Source organism: Symphalangus syndactylus, chromosome 12 (genome assembly GCF_028878055.3).
Source record: "Symphalangus syndactylus isolate Jambi chromosome 12, NHGRI_mSymSyn1-v2.1_pri, whole genome shotgun sequence".
Classification (NCBI taxonomy): domain Eukaryota; kingdom Metazoa; phylum Chordata; class Mammalia; order Primates; family Hylobatidae; genus Symphalangus; species Symphalangus syndactylus.
Window position 1 is genome coordinate 69,810,396 of NC_072441.2, and position 14,986 is coordinate 69,825,381.

The window sequence follows — 14,986 nt, forward strand, 5'->3', positions numbered from 1 at the left end:
TATCTAAGGTATCTACTGTGTGCTCATGGACAAGGCATCTGTTTCTGTGACTCTGTTTATTTTCATTGATGACTCCCATATTGAAACTCCTGGGAATGATTCCATGAAAGATGAAATAAGCCAAGGTTCGAAGGAGTAAACAGTTCAAACACATAGTAATATAGTGGGAATTAGAGCACCCTGATGGATGTATGGAGACTTCACCAGCTGGAAGCAGACTGGGAATTAGAAGTTTCATCAACAGAACCAAAGCACATGACATATGCCACAGGGCAGAATCCTTATTATGTAATAATGACCCCTGCACACTTCTCTCCCCCAGTTAACAATGCACAGATTGAGGTCATTGTGTATTTACATTCCTGGAGATAGCTGACAGCCCATACTTCACCTTGAAGTTTGACTTGTCTGTTCCCTCCAATGTGTCAACACTTCTGAAATGTTTTTGCCTTCGGCACATCGGTTTGAACATCCCCATATGTCTATGGTGTACCTCAAAATCTGGTCCTTGCAGTCGGGCTGATATGACACATTTTTTGTCTAATGTACCTACTGTGTGCTCACGGACAAAGCCAAATAATTAATCTGGGCCGGGATTGTTTATGCTTTCACAGTTTGCTTTCTCAGTTTGGTTCGGCATTGATCTCTTCTTGCAGAAGGCCTATATTGGGACCAAACTGGGAATGCAACAGGGCAAAGTTGGTCTAAAAATCCTCTGGGAATTTGTCATTTGGCAATTAAATTTTCTGTAGATTACATCTCTCTACCAATTACCAGTGTGGCTTTTAGAACGTTATAAAATCTGAGCATAGCCAGTTACATTTCTTTTACCCTGAGTCTTTGGGTCTTTATCTGAAAAATTAAAGGACTAGAAAAGATGACTGAGTTTTTTACAGCTCTAATATTTGAGAATTTAATAATTGCTCAGTAGTGAAAGTCAGATTTCTTGACACTAGAGCAATTAGTTTGTCCACCTATATGTATTCTCCTACATGTATCTGCCTGAAGCCCATTGCTACTAGTATCTCCCGAGATGGAAATGTGCCAGGCTGGTATAAGCCCAGTGGAATTTCACTAAGAAACTAGACCCAGCCACCCAGCCCATATTCACAGTCTTATCTTTCCTCCCATTCATTTACCCATTCACTCAACAAACATTTATTGAAGGCCTGTTAAGTGTTAGGTACTAATCTTTAGAACCTGCTCTATGGCTTTTTAGTCCATCTTCCCTTCACTCACTTTTTTTGACAAACCAGGCAGACAATGGTGTAGGAAATGTATATTTAATCATTCTCTTGAACAATCAGAACTCTAAAATCAGTGCTCTATAACAACATGTAATACAGTCACCGTGGCTCCAAGGTCCAGGAAGGCAGTGGTTAACACATGAAAAGTGTGGCAAGGGGGCTGGAAACAAAGTACTCTTTCCCATCAAAGCTTCATTCTTCAAGGCCTCAATTCAAGCAGTCATTGTCCTTGCTTTCAAAAGTCTGTGTGTGCTTCATGGAAGGTATATGTTTGTTGCCTTAATTTGAATCGTGGCCAGGCAGGGTCTGGAGATCTAAATTCAGAGTAAGAAAACCTGAGCTATAACTCAGGCATTTCTCTTACAGAACTTGGCTTGCAGGGTAGAATGAAGGGAAAGAAACTCAGACGCTCAACAAGCTGAAGATAATCCCATCAGGCATTTCCCACAGGCCTTGTCAACTCTGTTCGCTTAGAGATGTTATCCTGGTGCCCGATAGAGTTCTGGCTCTCTGTGCTGAGGCAGCAGCCAAAGAGACAGAATGCTTATTTGCCAATGACTAATGTGAGGAAGCAGACAGATTTGTTGGCTCCCCTCTTTCCAGGCCCTTTTCTACTCGAAACCAGTGTTTCTTAGCCCTGACACAGTTGACCCTTTGGATTGGGTAATTGTAATGGGGAGACGTCCTGTACATGGTAGGAGGTTGAGCAAGCATCCCTGGCCTCTATCCACTAGTTGGTAGTAGCACTGTATCCTCCTCCACTCCCTCATTGTGGTAGCCAAAATTGTCTTCAGACATTCCTCCGGGGATGGGGGGCTAAATCACCCCAGCTGAGTCCCACTGCTCTGGATGCTATTGAAAACTGAGGTCATAGCTGTCCACGCAGGATGGAAAGGAGAAGCCTCAGAGCTTGTGATGACATAATGCCATATAGTCAAGGTGAAAGGTCCTTCCCTGGACCATTCACGGATGAATATCATCTGAGAAATAAACCCGCATTTGTTTGTTTAAAAAGAAGGTGCTCAGTTCATTTATAAAATCGGTGTTGCCGACTGCTCTGTTTATGGTAAAATTATGATCATTTTTCTCAACTTTGGCATTTGTCAGTTGGGAAGAGAAGTTGAGGCACCTTTGGAAGCATCATAAAAAGTGAATCATTTGACCCATTACTAAAATGCAGCCGCCTCTGAGTTGCGAAGTGGCAGTCAATTAGCAGCATCTTAGGGTACCTACTACAGCTTAATTTGTGGAATATAAGATGTGGATATATTGGGACAGACTTTCCAGGGGCTTCCTCAGAGCAACACTACAGCACATATAACTAAACATTCAGAGACAAAGAACGTGCACTATCCTATCCTCTCACTCCCCAGGTGATAGGCAGGGGGAGGTCCCTGAGATCTGGGGATGCACTTGTCTCCACGTGCATTTTACTTATCACTCTTAACACACTTGTCTAGTTCACATGAATTATTTTCCCAACTTCTAATATGTCTTTGAAGATAGATTTATCATGTTCATATTGGAGCCTTCTGCTTTTGGCTTCTTTTTGTTTCTTGCTCTTGTTTGTTCACTCCAGACTTCTAGATATGAATTCATTTCCTCCCAGAAATATAAAACTAGGTCATATCTGGTGGTGAAATAGTTCTGTAGATCCCTGGGACTGTGGAAATAACAGCAATAAGATACCATTATAGCCATTCACAAAACAATTATCAAGAACTGAGAGCTTCCCTGCCACTGCGTGGTGTATCTCTTGTTTAGAAAGGGGCTTATTTTTCGGTATTTTGATGTTGTTCTATTGAGACCACATGGTCCCACGGGTTGCTGGGGAAAAAGAGATGGTTTGAATCTCTCCTTAAGGGGGTATCATCCCAGTGGCAGTCTCAAGGAAGAGAAGAGATGGGTCCTCATAGTAAATGAGAACTGAGAGGAGTCTGGGCAGGCTCCTGAATAGAGGTGGAAAGGTGGTTTCTGCCTCAATTCCTAACCAGGGAGTGTGTGTGGCCTAAAATGCCATGACCTATTATAATGTGTATCTCAAATAATGTTCTATTCATTTACTTTTATTACTATTTTTTTGAGACAGGGTCTCACTCTGTTGCCCAGGCTGGAGTGCAGTGGTGCAAACATGGCTCACTGCAGCCTAAACCTCCTGGGCTCGTGAAATCCTTCCACCTCAGCCTCCTGAGTAGCTGGGACCACAGGTGAACCTCCACGCAGGGCTAATTTTTACATTTTTTTGTAGAGATGGGGGTCTCACCATATTGCCCAGGTTGGTCTTAAACTCCTGGGCTCAAGCAGTCCTCCCATCTTGGCCTCTCAAAGTGCTGGGGTTACAGGTGTGAGCCACCGTGCCCAGCCTTATTCATTTACTTTAAAAAAACTACTTGATTTATGGTTATTACTCTATGGTGCCAGGGAGAAAGAGGTGGACTGCAGCTAACTGGGTAATTGTATATAAGCCTACGTGTGCTGCATGTGAACATTATCCATTAGATGTATGTCATGGATTTTTTTTTAAGCTGTAAATTATTACTCTAAGGGAATACAAGGTAAAGATGAGTCAGCTATGTTATATAGGACATATTATTTAGTTGTACGTTATTAAACACTCATTTGCAGTGTTGTGGGGAATCAAGGAAAGAAAAAAGTGCTTTTCCCTCTACTAGTGAGATTCCCAAGGGACAGTTTCCTTAGGGAAATCTCTGCTGACAACTGTGGAGGATTGGAAATGATGAAAACTGGTGGGTTTCCTTACAAAGGATCTCCTTTGTTCACTGCACTATAGTGAAATCTTGGAGAACGAGAGAAAGAATGAAAAGAAGCAGATCAACAGATCTTTACCTGACTCTGAGGACTTAGCAATGTAGGCAAGGAATACATGTGCCCTGGAGAGTGTAAGATATAAATCATACATGCATGCCAAGAGGATGTAAAGTACAACCACCCTTGGGAAGGTGGGAGATAAACTAGGAAGCATTTTCCTAAAATGGATAAAGGAAGTAGTGGGTATAAATTGCCATAGAGTAGAGAAGATTTCCAGGAAAAGACAGTGAGGGAGGGAGCAAGACCAGAAAGTAATGGTAGGTAGCAGCTAGTGGTAGGCAGCAGTAGTGGTAGGTAGTAATGGTGGGTAGGTATGCGTCTGTGACTTTGACTTTGATATAGTTATGTCCAGAGAGTCACTTTAGGGTCTGGAGCAAAGGAAGGCTATGATGAAATCGTGTTTCAGAATACTTTGATTCTGGCACCGTGTTTCCTATCAGCTAAAACAGGGAAAGGAAGGAGCAGGTACAGTGTTTCAAAACCAGTCTGGGTGTGAGATGATGAAAGCTGGATTGGGATCAATCTGAGAGGCAACACAGGGGAAAATGTGATCGGTAGGGGTTGATAAGAAATTGACATGAGGGACAGAGGGGAGACAAAAATAGCTCTGAGGCTGTAAACCTGGAGGCTTGGTGGGGATGCCACTGAGTAATATGGGAGTATCGACTGGAACTTCATGATCTCAGCTTTATAAACATTTCATGTGCAGAAGAATATTCAAAAGGAAATATCCTAACAATAATTGGAGCCAGAGGACTGAAGTGAGAAGGAAATCTCAGCAGGAGGGCTAGTTGGTGAGTCATCTGCCAACTGTCCACAGGGGCCGGCTGGAGGGGCAGGGAGGGGTTTTATGTGAATGATGATATGCTTTATAAATAACAGTGAAATCCAGGGTAATTAGTCAGGGCTAAATATCTCTTTCTCTTCAATAAGTTATTTTGCCTTCATTGATGACTGAGTAACTTAAAAGGTATTTGAATTTACATAAATGAATTGTATGTTATTTTTTCCTATGGGTCTGTCAATGAAGTCTACGCTGTTTGCTGACCTAACAAATGATTACCTTTCCCAGTACTAGTGGAAATAATGTCACAGCCCTGGTGTCATTAAATGTTTCTTTCTGTGGCTGATGCTGAAGGCTATCTGACTCTCATTAGGAGCACAAGCACCCACAGAACCAATCTCCCACACTATTTGTGATTAATCTTACCTGTTGTAACAATGACTTTGCATGCTTTTTTGTGGCCGAGGCACATTATTTTAGCATCAGGTAAGGGGTGAGAGGCAGAAGTGCCCAGCTGATGGCAAAGAAAGAAGAGACACACAGAGAAGCCTTTGAGTTTAGCAGCTGTAGGTGACTCCGCCTTTTGATCTCAGATTCTGTGAAGTAAGAGAAAAAGTTTAAGGTCATATAGGAGAAGCTGGATGTCTTCTTCACATGACTGGTTAGCAAAGAAAAGTACCTGAAAAACAGAACAAGTTGTTCCTAATTCAGGCAATTTTTTACCCCTTTGCCCACCACTCCGTAACTGGCTTAAAAATAGAGCTTTCTCTTTCTTCAAAGAAAATTCCATTCTGTGGTCCATTCCAGTGAACACTCAGCTGAATGAAAAACTATACCAATAGAGAGACTGTTATTGGTTACCAAATAAAGAATAGGCTAAACAAACTGCCATGGCCAGTTCTTGGCTTGAGACACATTTTCCCTCCAGGCAGTGATCTTTACAGGATCCATGTCATTACATTAGCTTTCATCATACCACTATAAAGTGTCTAGGAAGTATTGTTCTCATTCTGAAGTAGAGAATGGTAGATGTAAAGAAATGAAATAATACTTCTTTTGCTCGATTTCCTCCCTAAACAATCCTATCTCTTTTATTTCATTTCAGCTCTGTCACTTACCAGCTGTGTGACTTTAGGCAAGTTACTCAATGTATGTGCTCCAGTTTCTTCATCTATAAATAGGGCTAAAATACTAATAACCTACTTCATAGGGTTCTTATGAGGATTAATGAGTTAATGCATGCAAAGCACTTAGAACAGTGTCTGGCCCATAATAAGCACTCCATAAGTATTGGCTGTAAAAACGACAATAAAGCCAACATCACTCAAGCCTAATAAATATCACTTTCATGCTGGTCATTTCCAAGTCTACCTCCTTCGTTTGAACTCTGCCCTGAGTTCCACATCTAGATTTCCAGTTGCTGCTAGATATGTCATTTAAAAACATAATTATTCAGTAAATATTTCTGAGTACCTACTATTGGGGTTCAAAGGAGTCCAATAAATAACAGCCTCTTCCCCAGCTTAGCTCTGAACCAATTAAAGAGAAGGACAAAAAAATAAGGCAACTGGAAGACCAAAATATCACCTTTAGTGCTGAAAATCTGTTAACAGAGAATGAGGCTTTGTAGGTAGGCAAGTGGGCTACAGCCTAGACTCCCCACTGTCAGACAGAACCAGACTGGTGCAAGTCTCCTGCAGGAGCAGATTCTACCCCTGAACAACTGACGGCCTGCAGGAGCACAGCAGAATGTACACGGGCTTCCTGAGAGTTAGCAAAAACAAAGAGAAAAAGAAGGAGCTGAGCTACTTATGTCCAGCTGCTCCTAATATACCCATCAATCAGATAAATTAATTCCCTGTTCTCTGGGGAAGACTGAAAGAGGGAGGAAGAGAGAGGCTAAAAAGATTACACTGGTGGGGATCCCTTCTCATAAAAGGAAGTATATGGGGTAAGGGTGAAGTGTTCTCCCCAAAACCTATCACATGCTAGGTATTGTGCTAAGCACTGGGCATCTCTAACTGGGTACACTATGGACATTTAAAACTCAACATCTCTAAAACCCTTATCTACTCCCCACACATATTGCTCTTATGTTTTGGGGTGGGTTTTTTTTTTTTTCTGGTAGCATCACCAAGCTTCTAAGTATCCTGGGTAGAAATATCAAACCCATTTTGACTTGTGATTTCTCTTGACTTTCACATTTGCATCACCAAGGACTGTACATTATTTTGTTTATGCAACTTTTGATTCTTCCCCTTTTCTTTCCCATTGCCCCTGCCCCAGTTAATACTCTCATAATTTCTCCCCCAGACCATTACTGTAAGCTCCTGACTTCCTGTCTTCCCATTTTATCCAAACCATTTTTTTTCTTCTTCAAAACCCAGCCTGAACCCTGCCTTATCTATGGATCCACTTCAGTCATAATTAACAACTCTTTCCCATAGGTACTAAATCTACACTGCGATTAACTTCTCTTTCAATACTTACGCTATTCATTTCAGTATCTCAGGGGGCTTAAAAAAGTACTCTGAACATACTTGGCACACAATAGATATTTGTTAAATGAATGACCTAAATTAGCAGTATAGGCAGACAACACAGGATGTAAATCCCATGGCCCTACTTGTTGAAAAACATGTATGGAGCACCTACTTTGTGTATAACAATAAGAAATTCTGCTATTTTCTTAATTTTGAGCTACCAAAAGTTGTATTTCATCCTAGCCTGACACTTCGAACACTTGTTTTGATGCATCCAACAAACATGTAAAGAAGACAGATCTATTAATTGAATAAAAGGTGTGCTCAATATCTATGTCTTGTTCAGTTATGGCCCTTGCTACTAGAAGACATTATTAACACAGCTTGGAGCTTTTTACTGGGAGCTGGACTGAGATACTGTTGTCAGCACCCATTGTTTTAAATGACCAATACTTCAGTCCCTCCTCTTCTGGTAAGGCCTTTCATCAGATACTGCCTCATTGGCCTAGGTATGGGCAGCTGACCCAAGCTGAGTCAAAGTCCTTCTTGGGAATGTAGAATGAGACTGATGAATTGAGGTTCAGTCTCACTACTCTCTTGGGTAAGAGATTTTTAAATATACGGATGCTTGGCAATCATGTCTTGCCATATGGACTAAAACAAGAGAGTAAAGAGAGAATTAAGTAGAAATGAGAGACAAAGAATCTCAGTGGGATTTAAGTTCCTGGTTCCAGTTGATCCTGAAGTCAACTGAACTTCCTGTCTTTGGTTCCACAACATTCTAATACACTTTCTACATTTCCTTTTCAGCCTAGATTTATTTATATTGGTTTTCTGTTACAGGCAACTAATAATCCTAACCAGGATAGTTGCCAATTTGTTCCTCAAGATTGTGCAAGAACTCTCGCTCTCATATATAATTTTTAAATTACTTTTAAAAAATTGCTGTAAAAACACAACAAAATTTACCATCTTAACCATTTTTAAGTGTACAGTTCAGTAGTGTTAAGTATATCCACATTGCTATAAGACAAATCATTAGAACTTTTTCATTTTGCAAATCTGAAACTCTATACTCATTAAACAAAAGCCTCTTTCTCCTTCAACTCCTCCACCCTGCCCTCTGCTAACCATCATTCTACTTTCTGTGAATTTGACTGCTTTAGATGCTTTGTTTAAATCATACAGTATTTGTCTTTTTGTGACTGGCTTATTTCACATAGATAATGTCCTGAAAGTTCATTCATGTCATAGCATATAATAGGATTTCCTTCATTTTTGAGCCTGAATGGTATTCTATTGTATGTGTATACCATATTTTTGTTTATCTAGTCATCTACTGATGGACATTTTGGGTTGATTTTATCTCTTGACTTTTGTGAATAGTGCTACTGTGACCACGGGTGTGCAAATATCTCATTCAGACTCTGAATCCTTTTGGAGGCATACCCAGAAGCAGGACTGTTAGATCATATGATAGTGTGTCCAGAATTTGTTCCTTCTGGTGGGTTCTTGGTCTCCCTGACTTCAAGAATGAAGCCACAGACCCTCAAGGCGAGTGTTACATTTTTTTTTTTTTTTTTTTTTTGAGACGGAATTTTGGTCTGTTGCCCAGGCTGGAGTGCAGTGGCGCAATCTTGGCTCACTGCAAGCTCCGCCTCCCAGATTCACGCCATTCTCTTGCCTCAGCCTCCCGAGTAGCTGGGACTACAGTTGCCCTCCCTTACACCCGGCTAATTTTTTGTATTTTTTTTTTTTTAAGTTGAGAGGGGGTTTCACCATGTTAGCCAGGATGGTCTCAACCTCCTGACCTCGTGAACCGCCCGCCTCAGCCTCCCAAAGTGCTGGGATTACAAGTGTGAGCCACCGCGCCCAGCCTGAGTGTTACAATTCTTAAAGATGGTGTGTCCGGAGTTGGTTCCTTCAGATGTTGAGATATTGCGCGTCTGGAGTTGTTTGTTCCTCTCAGTGGGTTCACAGTCTCGCTGACTTCAGGAATGAAGCCGCAGACCTTCGCAGTGAGTGTTACAGCTCTTAAAGCTAGTGCAGACCCAAACAGTGAGCAGCAGCAAGATTTATTGTGAACAGCAAAAAAACAAAGCTCCCACTCCCTGAAAGGCAACCCAGGTTGCTGCTGCTGGCTCAGTGGCCAGCTTTTATTCCCTTATTTGGCCCCGCCCACGTCCTGCTGATTGGTCCATTTTACAGAGTGCTGATTGGTCCATTTTACAGAGTGCTGATTGGTTCATTTTTAGAGTGCTGATTGGTGCATTTACAATCCTTTAGCTAGACACTGAGTGCTGATTGGTGCATTTGCAATCCTCTAGCTAGAAAGAAAAGTTCTCCAAGTCCCCACTCGACCCACGAAGTCCGGCTGGCTGCATCTCTCAGTAGTTCTTTTTTTTAATTGTTTTGATGACACTTTATACTATTTTCTATAGAAATTGCACCATTTTACAGTCCCACCAACAGTGCATGGGGGTTCCAATTTTTCTGCATCCTCACCAACATGTTATTTCCTGTTTTTGCCTTATTTTGTTTTGATTTTAGAGTAGCTACCCTAATGGGCATTAGGTGATATCTCATTGTGGTTTTGACTTGCATTTCTCCAATGATTAGTGATGTTGAGCATCTTTTCATTTGCTTTCTAGCTATTTTTATATCATCTTGGGATGAATGTCTCTTCAAGTACTTTGCCCATTTTAAAATGAGGTTATTTGATTTTTGTTGTTGTTGAGTTGTAGGAGTTCTTAATATATTCTGGATTGAAACCCCTTATTTAGATAAACAATTTACAAATATTTTCTCTCATTCCGTAGGTTACTTTTGTGTGTGTAATTTATTTTTTAAATTGATATATCAGAGTTGTAGATAATTTTGGGTTCATATGTATAATTTCAAATTAAAAAATCATAAGAATATGATTTATTCAGTTAGATTCAGCAAGCATTTATAGGGTACTTATAATGTGTAAGGTATTTTGTGCCTAGTGCTAGGCTTGATTTAAACAGCAGCCTCCTGACATACTCCTTTCATTACAGTTTGAATCCAATTTAGCCCCAGGAAGGATGGTCTTAAAAGTCAGAATTCAGTCTATGCATTTTCTTGATACTAGCTCAACCTAAGGTTTTGTATGCACTAAAGCACTGCAGGGAGACTAGGGTGCTGGGTCTTCTCAGCCAGTTCTCAGCTAGGGTGCTGAGAGACCGGTTCCATCTAGGGGTTTCAGATTAATCCTGAGCCAATATTAGTGGGATCATGAGTCAGTCCCATGAGGGATGAACAAAACTAAGTCAGACTCCAGACTTTTAGTCTTCAGATTCACAGCCTTCTCAAAGGCAGAGTGGAACCAAACCTTGGTTTCTAGCCTAAGTTTTGGAGGGCTTGAAGTCCAGCTGAACATATCAAAGATGTCAAGTAATTAATTATCATTTCCCCACTGCTGTAGCAAGGTAGTCCTACTGAGTTATACAGAGCCTCAGAATCCTAAACAATGTTCTCCAGACAATCAATGAGAAAGCATACAAGATGAAACCTAATTGCCATCTTTGACCTATATGCCATACATATTGTTTTGTGTTGGGCTTTCTCTTATGTAATACAATCTCAACTGGAATTGAGTGATCAAATTCTTAGTGAAGAGGACTCTAGAGATTTTTGTGCCTTGGTATATATCTATTAATGAAATTAAATTTTAATTTAGATTTTACTGTTTCCCCAGTAAATCCATACAAAAGCATGGAGGAACCCACCTGTCACTTTGATATCCCCTGTTGCTTTGGCAATGTCATTTTCAATCATACAGGAGTATGTGTTGTTGATCGTAACATTGTAGAGCACAGACACAACCTTCATGGTCACATTCTCAGAGTTCAGCTCAAAGCTGGTATTGGAGACTTCTGAGAAGTTGGCTCCCTGGTCAACTTGGGATGCCCAGACCACTGTGGGCTGGGGGAACCATCGGGGAGCCTCACACCGCAAGGTCTCTGAGCTGGCATTATAGTCCACATTCACTTCCGGCATGCTGAAGGCTGCAGGGCCAAAAGTCAAAAAGGGCAGATGCCAAAGTCAGACACATAAGACAATATAGCCTTTGAAGTGCTAGGTCTTAAAAATGCAGTCTTTTTTTTTTTTTTTTTTTTTTTATCATTGAAGCTACTCAGTACTTCCTCAGAGGTCCATCTGTGTATGGCCCATTGTATTATAGGTGCGAATAATTATTTGCTCATAGTATTGCTATACATCACAACCCTTTGGCCAATCACAAACCCCAAGGACCTAAATTCTAGGTATATTATTGTTACAATAGATAATTTTCTCCAAGTAAGAGAAACCTCAGTGGTCATAAAAAAGCTTATCCCTTAGGGAAATTAGGCATTTTCCTAGGGATCTGTGAAGCTTCTGGATTTTATGTATTTTTCTCCCTGGAGGATAAAGTTAGGGTGAGTAGGGACAAGGAGAAAGAAGAAACAAACAGCATTCATCTATCACCCACAGAAATTCCATCCACAAGCTTTGTCATCACAGGGATTTGGAGTTTGCTTGGGTAGAGATTGTGCAGCTCTGGTATCCAGGGATAGAAACAGACATTTGTTTTCCTCCAGGTAATTCTCCTCACAGGAGAGTTAACTGCATTTTGAAATTAAGATTTAGCTCCCCCCCGTATCCAGGCAGAGAGACAGTTGTGGAAAAATGTTTAAGCCTGGACTTTTTATTGGGGTAAAATATAATTTATTAATTTATTTGGCGGCTTCCTTTACCCGGGACTGAGCTGGTGCTGAGTAAGTCGTAAAAGGAAAGCCCTTGCCTAACCTTTAAGGAGTCTGTTCTCTAGCAGGGGAGACAAGACTCATGCTTGGAGCAGGCAGGGAAGACGCTCTTGGGCGATGATGTGGGAAACTAAGTTTACATGACAATGAATCACCATTCATTGAGGGTATATTCTGTGCCAGTACTGTATTCCAGACCTTATTTCATTTGATCCTCACAACACTCCTGTGAATACTATCATCCCCATTAAAAAAATATCAACTTTTAATTTTGAAATAATTTCGAAATAATTTCACATGTACAGAAAAGTTGCATAGAAGGTATAGAGTTCTGGCATAGGCCTCATCCAGTTTCCTCTAATGTCAACATCTTAACCAATGTGCATTCGTCAAAACTGAGAAACTGGAGGCCAGGCTCGGTGGCTCATGCCTGTAATCCCAGCACTTTGGGAGGCTGAGGTGGGCAGATCACCTGAGGTCAGGAGTTTGAGACCAGCCTGACCAACATGAAGAAACCCAGTCTCTACTAAAAATACAAAATTAGCCAGCTGTGGAGGTGCATGCCTGTAATCCCAGCTACTTGGGAGGCTGCTGAGGCAGGAGAATCACTTGAACCCGGGAGGCGCAGGTTGCTGTGAGCCGAGATCGTGCCGTTGTATTCCAGCCTGGGCAACAAGAGTGAAACTCCATCTCAAAAAAAAAAAGAAAAAAAAGAAAAAACAGAGAAACCGGCAATGGTACATTACTATCAACTAAATTCCAGATTTGATTTGTATTTCAACAGTTTTTCCACTAATGTTCTTTTTCTGTTCCAGGATTCCATCCAGAACACCACCATGCTTTTAGTCATCATGTTGCCTGAGTTTCTTCCAGTCTGTCATGTTTTCCCAATTTTCTGTATATTCCATGACCTTGACAGTTTTGAGGAGTGCTGGTTAGGTATTTTCCATGACCTTGACAGTTCTGAGGAATACTGGTTAGGTATTTTGTAGGTTGCCTCTCTGTTGGAATTCATCTGATGTTTTCTCCTGATTAACAGGAGAAAACATCAGGTTACAGGTTTTAGAGAGAAAGAGCACAGGAGGTAAAGTGCCCTTCTCATCATATTATATCAGAAGGTACATGCTGTTGACATGACTTATTAATGATGTTAACCTGGATCACCTGGCTAAAGCAGTGTTTGCCGGATTTCTTCGGAAGCTGGACTTCACTAAGTCCAATATACCCTGAGTGGGGTAGGGAAGGTTTCAAGCTCCACTTTTTGGAGGGAAGAGATCTAAATAAATTATTTGGAATTCATCTGTAAGGGGAATTTGTTTCATATCCCTCATTTATTTAAATAAGTATGAAGTCATATGTATTTATTCTGTACCTTTGAGTTACAATTCAATACTATGTTATTTATTTTGTTGCTTAAATTGTTCCAGCTTTGCCATTGGAAGCTCTTTCAGTTGGCTCCAGTATCCCTTTGACATGACCCCATTTTAAGATGAAGAAACTGAGGCTCAGAGAGATTGCTTTGCCCAGGCTACTGTACTTACACAGGTCTGATTCTAGATCTGAGCTTCGAATCATTGCATATACATGTTATGAGGTGTGCAAGAAAGGCCTGTGCATACTAGTTTAGGCTGGAAAGGCCCGGTTTCTGCCTGTCCTTCAAGGCTCGCCTCAAATGCCAGCTTCTCCAGGGGGCTTTCCCATCCCTTCCCTCCTATGCATTTGAACGGGATCTCTCTCTTCCTCTCAATCACTCTATTTATATTTCTCTTAAAGCATTTGATACACTTTACTAATTATTATTATTTACAGACTTTTATTATCTCTGTCCTGACCCCTAACTCTGTGAGATCTATACTATGAGCTCTGCAAGGGTAGGGGAAATCTGTTTAATCATCTTTGTACTCCTCACAGTACCTGAGTCCTTTGTATATAAATTCAGAAAACATATGTTAAATTGGGTTGGCAACAAAGGGTGGATTTCATTGTTGCAGGGGAAGGGGAATTAATGAGTTTGTAGGACAATGTTGTTTTCGTTTTGGTTAGTTCCCTTTGAACTTCTAAAATGCACCCACTGTCATGAGTCTCTGAAGATACTGATTTCAGGATTGGGCTTGGGTCTACTTAGCATGGAAATATCCCAGGCTAGGCTGCACTTATTAGCTGTACCAGGGGCTACCACAAAAGAGACTACATTTATTTTGTTGAATAGAGAACACACCTGGAAATTCTGAAGCAGCGAGAACCCAGAACAAAAGATTTTTAAGGCCTCTCTTATCGTTGGCTACTTTTGGGGTTGGTGTGGGTCTTGGCCATAAAATGGTAAAAACAGCTGTTAGCAGAATTGGGAGTGTCATTCTCTGATATTGGTCACAACATGATATTTCATAAGCAACTCATAATCTTTAGCCTTAAATACTTTTGGTGCTTTAAAAAATCTCTCTCCAAAAGTAACTCACCTCCAGTTTTATACTCAAGGTTAGCATTCCCCTTGCCTTTAGAAGTGATGATATAGCATTTGTAGGTGCCAGCATCTGTGAGTTGCACGTTTTTCAGCCGCAAAGAGGCATTGCCAACTATCACTTGATCAGCAAACACTGCTGTCCGGCCTCTGAACATTTCATCCTGCTCTGACAGCTCATCTTTGCCTTCTTTGAACTCATGGACCAAGCCTAAAACACCTTCCTTCAGCCATTGTATCACAATATCAGAAAGTTTGATGTCAGGTTCAAAAGTGCAGCTCAGGATTCCATCCTCCCCAATGTTCCCAGCTGAGGCGACAGTAGTGACTGTGATGGAGTGTCTCCCTGCAGTTCAGGAAGCAAAGATCAATGCTAAGGGAAGCCTTGGAACTTCTACAACCAAACCCTTCATTAC

The 14,986-nt window shown here is 41.1% G+C and overlaps 1 protein-coding gene across 1 annotated transcript; it reads right to left on the minus strand.

The window, feature by feature from the left end:
- Positions 1–1,335: 1,335 nt before the first annotated feature.
- VTCN1 (V-set domain containing T cell activation inhibitor 1) lies at positions 1,336–14,728 on the minus strand. Its single transcript, XM_063628041.1, has 4 exons — positions 14,569–14,728; positions 11,096–11,374; positions 5,287–5,456; positions 1,336–1,561 (listed from the first exon to the last, which is right to left on the minus strand). The coding sequence occupies exons 1-3, from the start codon at positions 14,726–14,728 to the stop codon at positions 5,332–5,334; spliced, it is 564 nt and encodes a 187-aa protein (XP_063484111.1). The 3' UTR covers positions 1,336–1,561; positions 5,287–5,331.
- Positions 14,729–14,986: the final 258 nt, after the last annotated feature.

Bases quoted from the DNA above. Each gene is read 5' to 3' on its own strand.
- VTCN1 (XM_063628041.1), bottom strand. From the start codon at position 14,728: ATGTTCAGAGGCCGGACAGCAGTGTTTGCTGATCAAGTGATAGTTGGC. The intron at 11,375-14,568 runs GTGAGTTACTTT...TTGGCCCTGCAG, and splicing joins CCTTGAGTATAAAACTGGAG to CCTTCAGCATGCCGGAAGTG. The intron at 5,457-11,095 runs GTGGGTTCCTCC...CTTACTTCACAG, and splicing joins AGGGGATATCAAAGTGACAG to AATCTGAGATCAAAAGGCGG.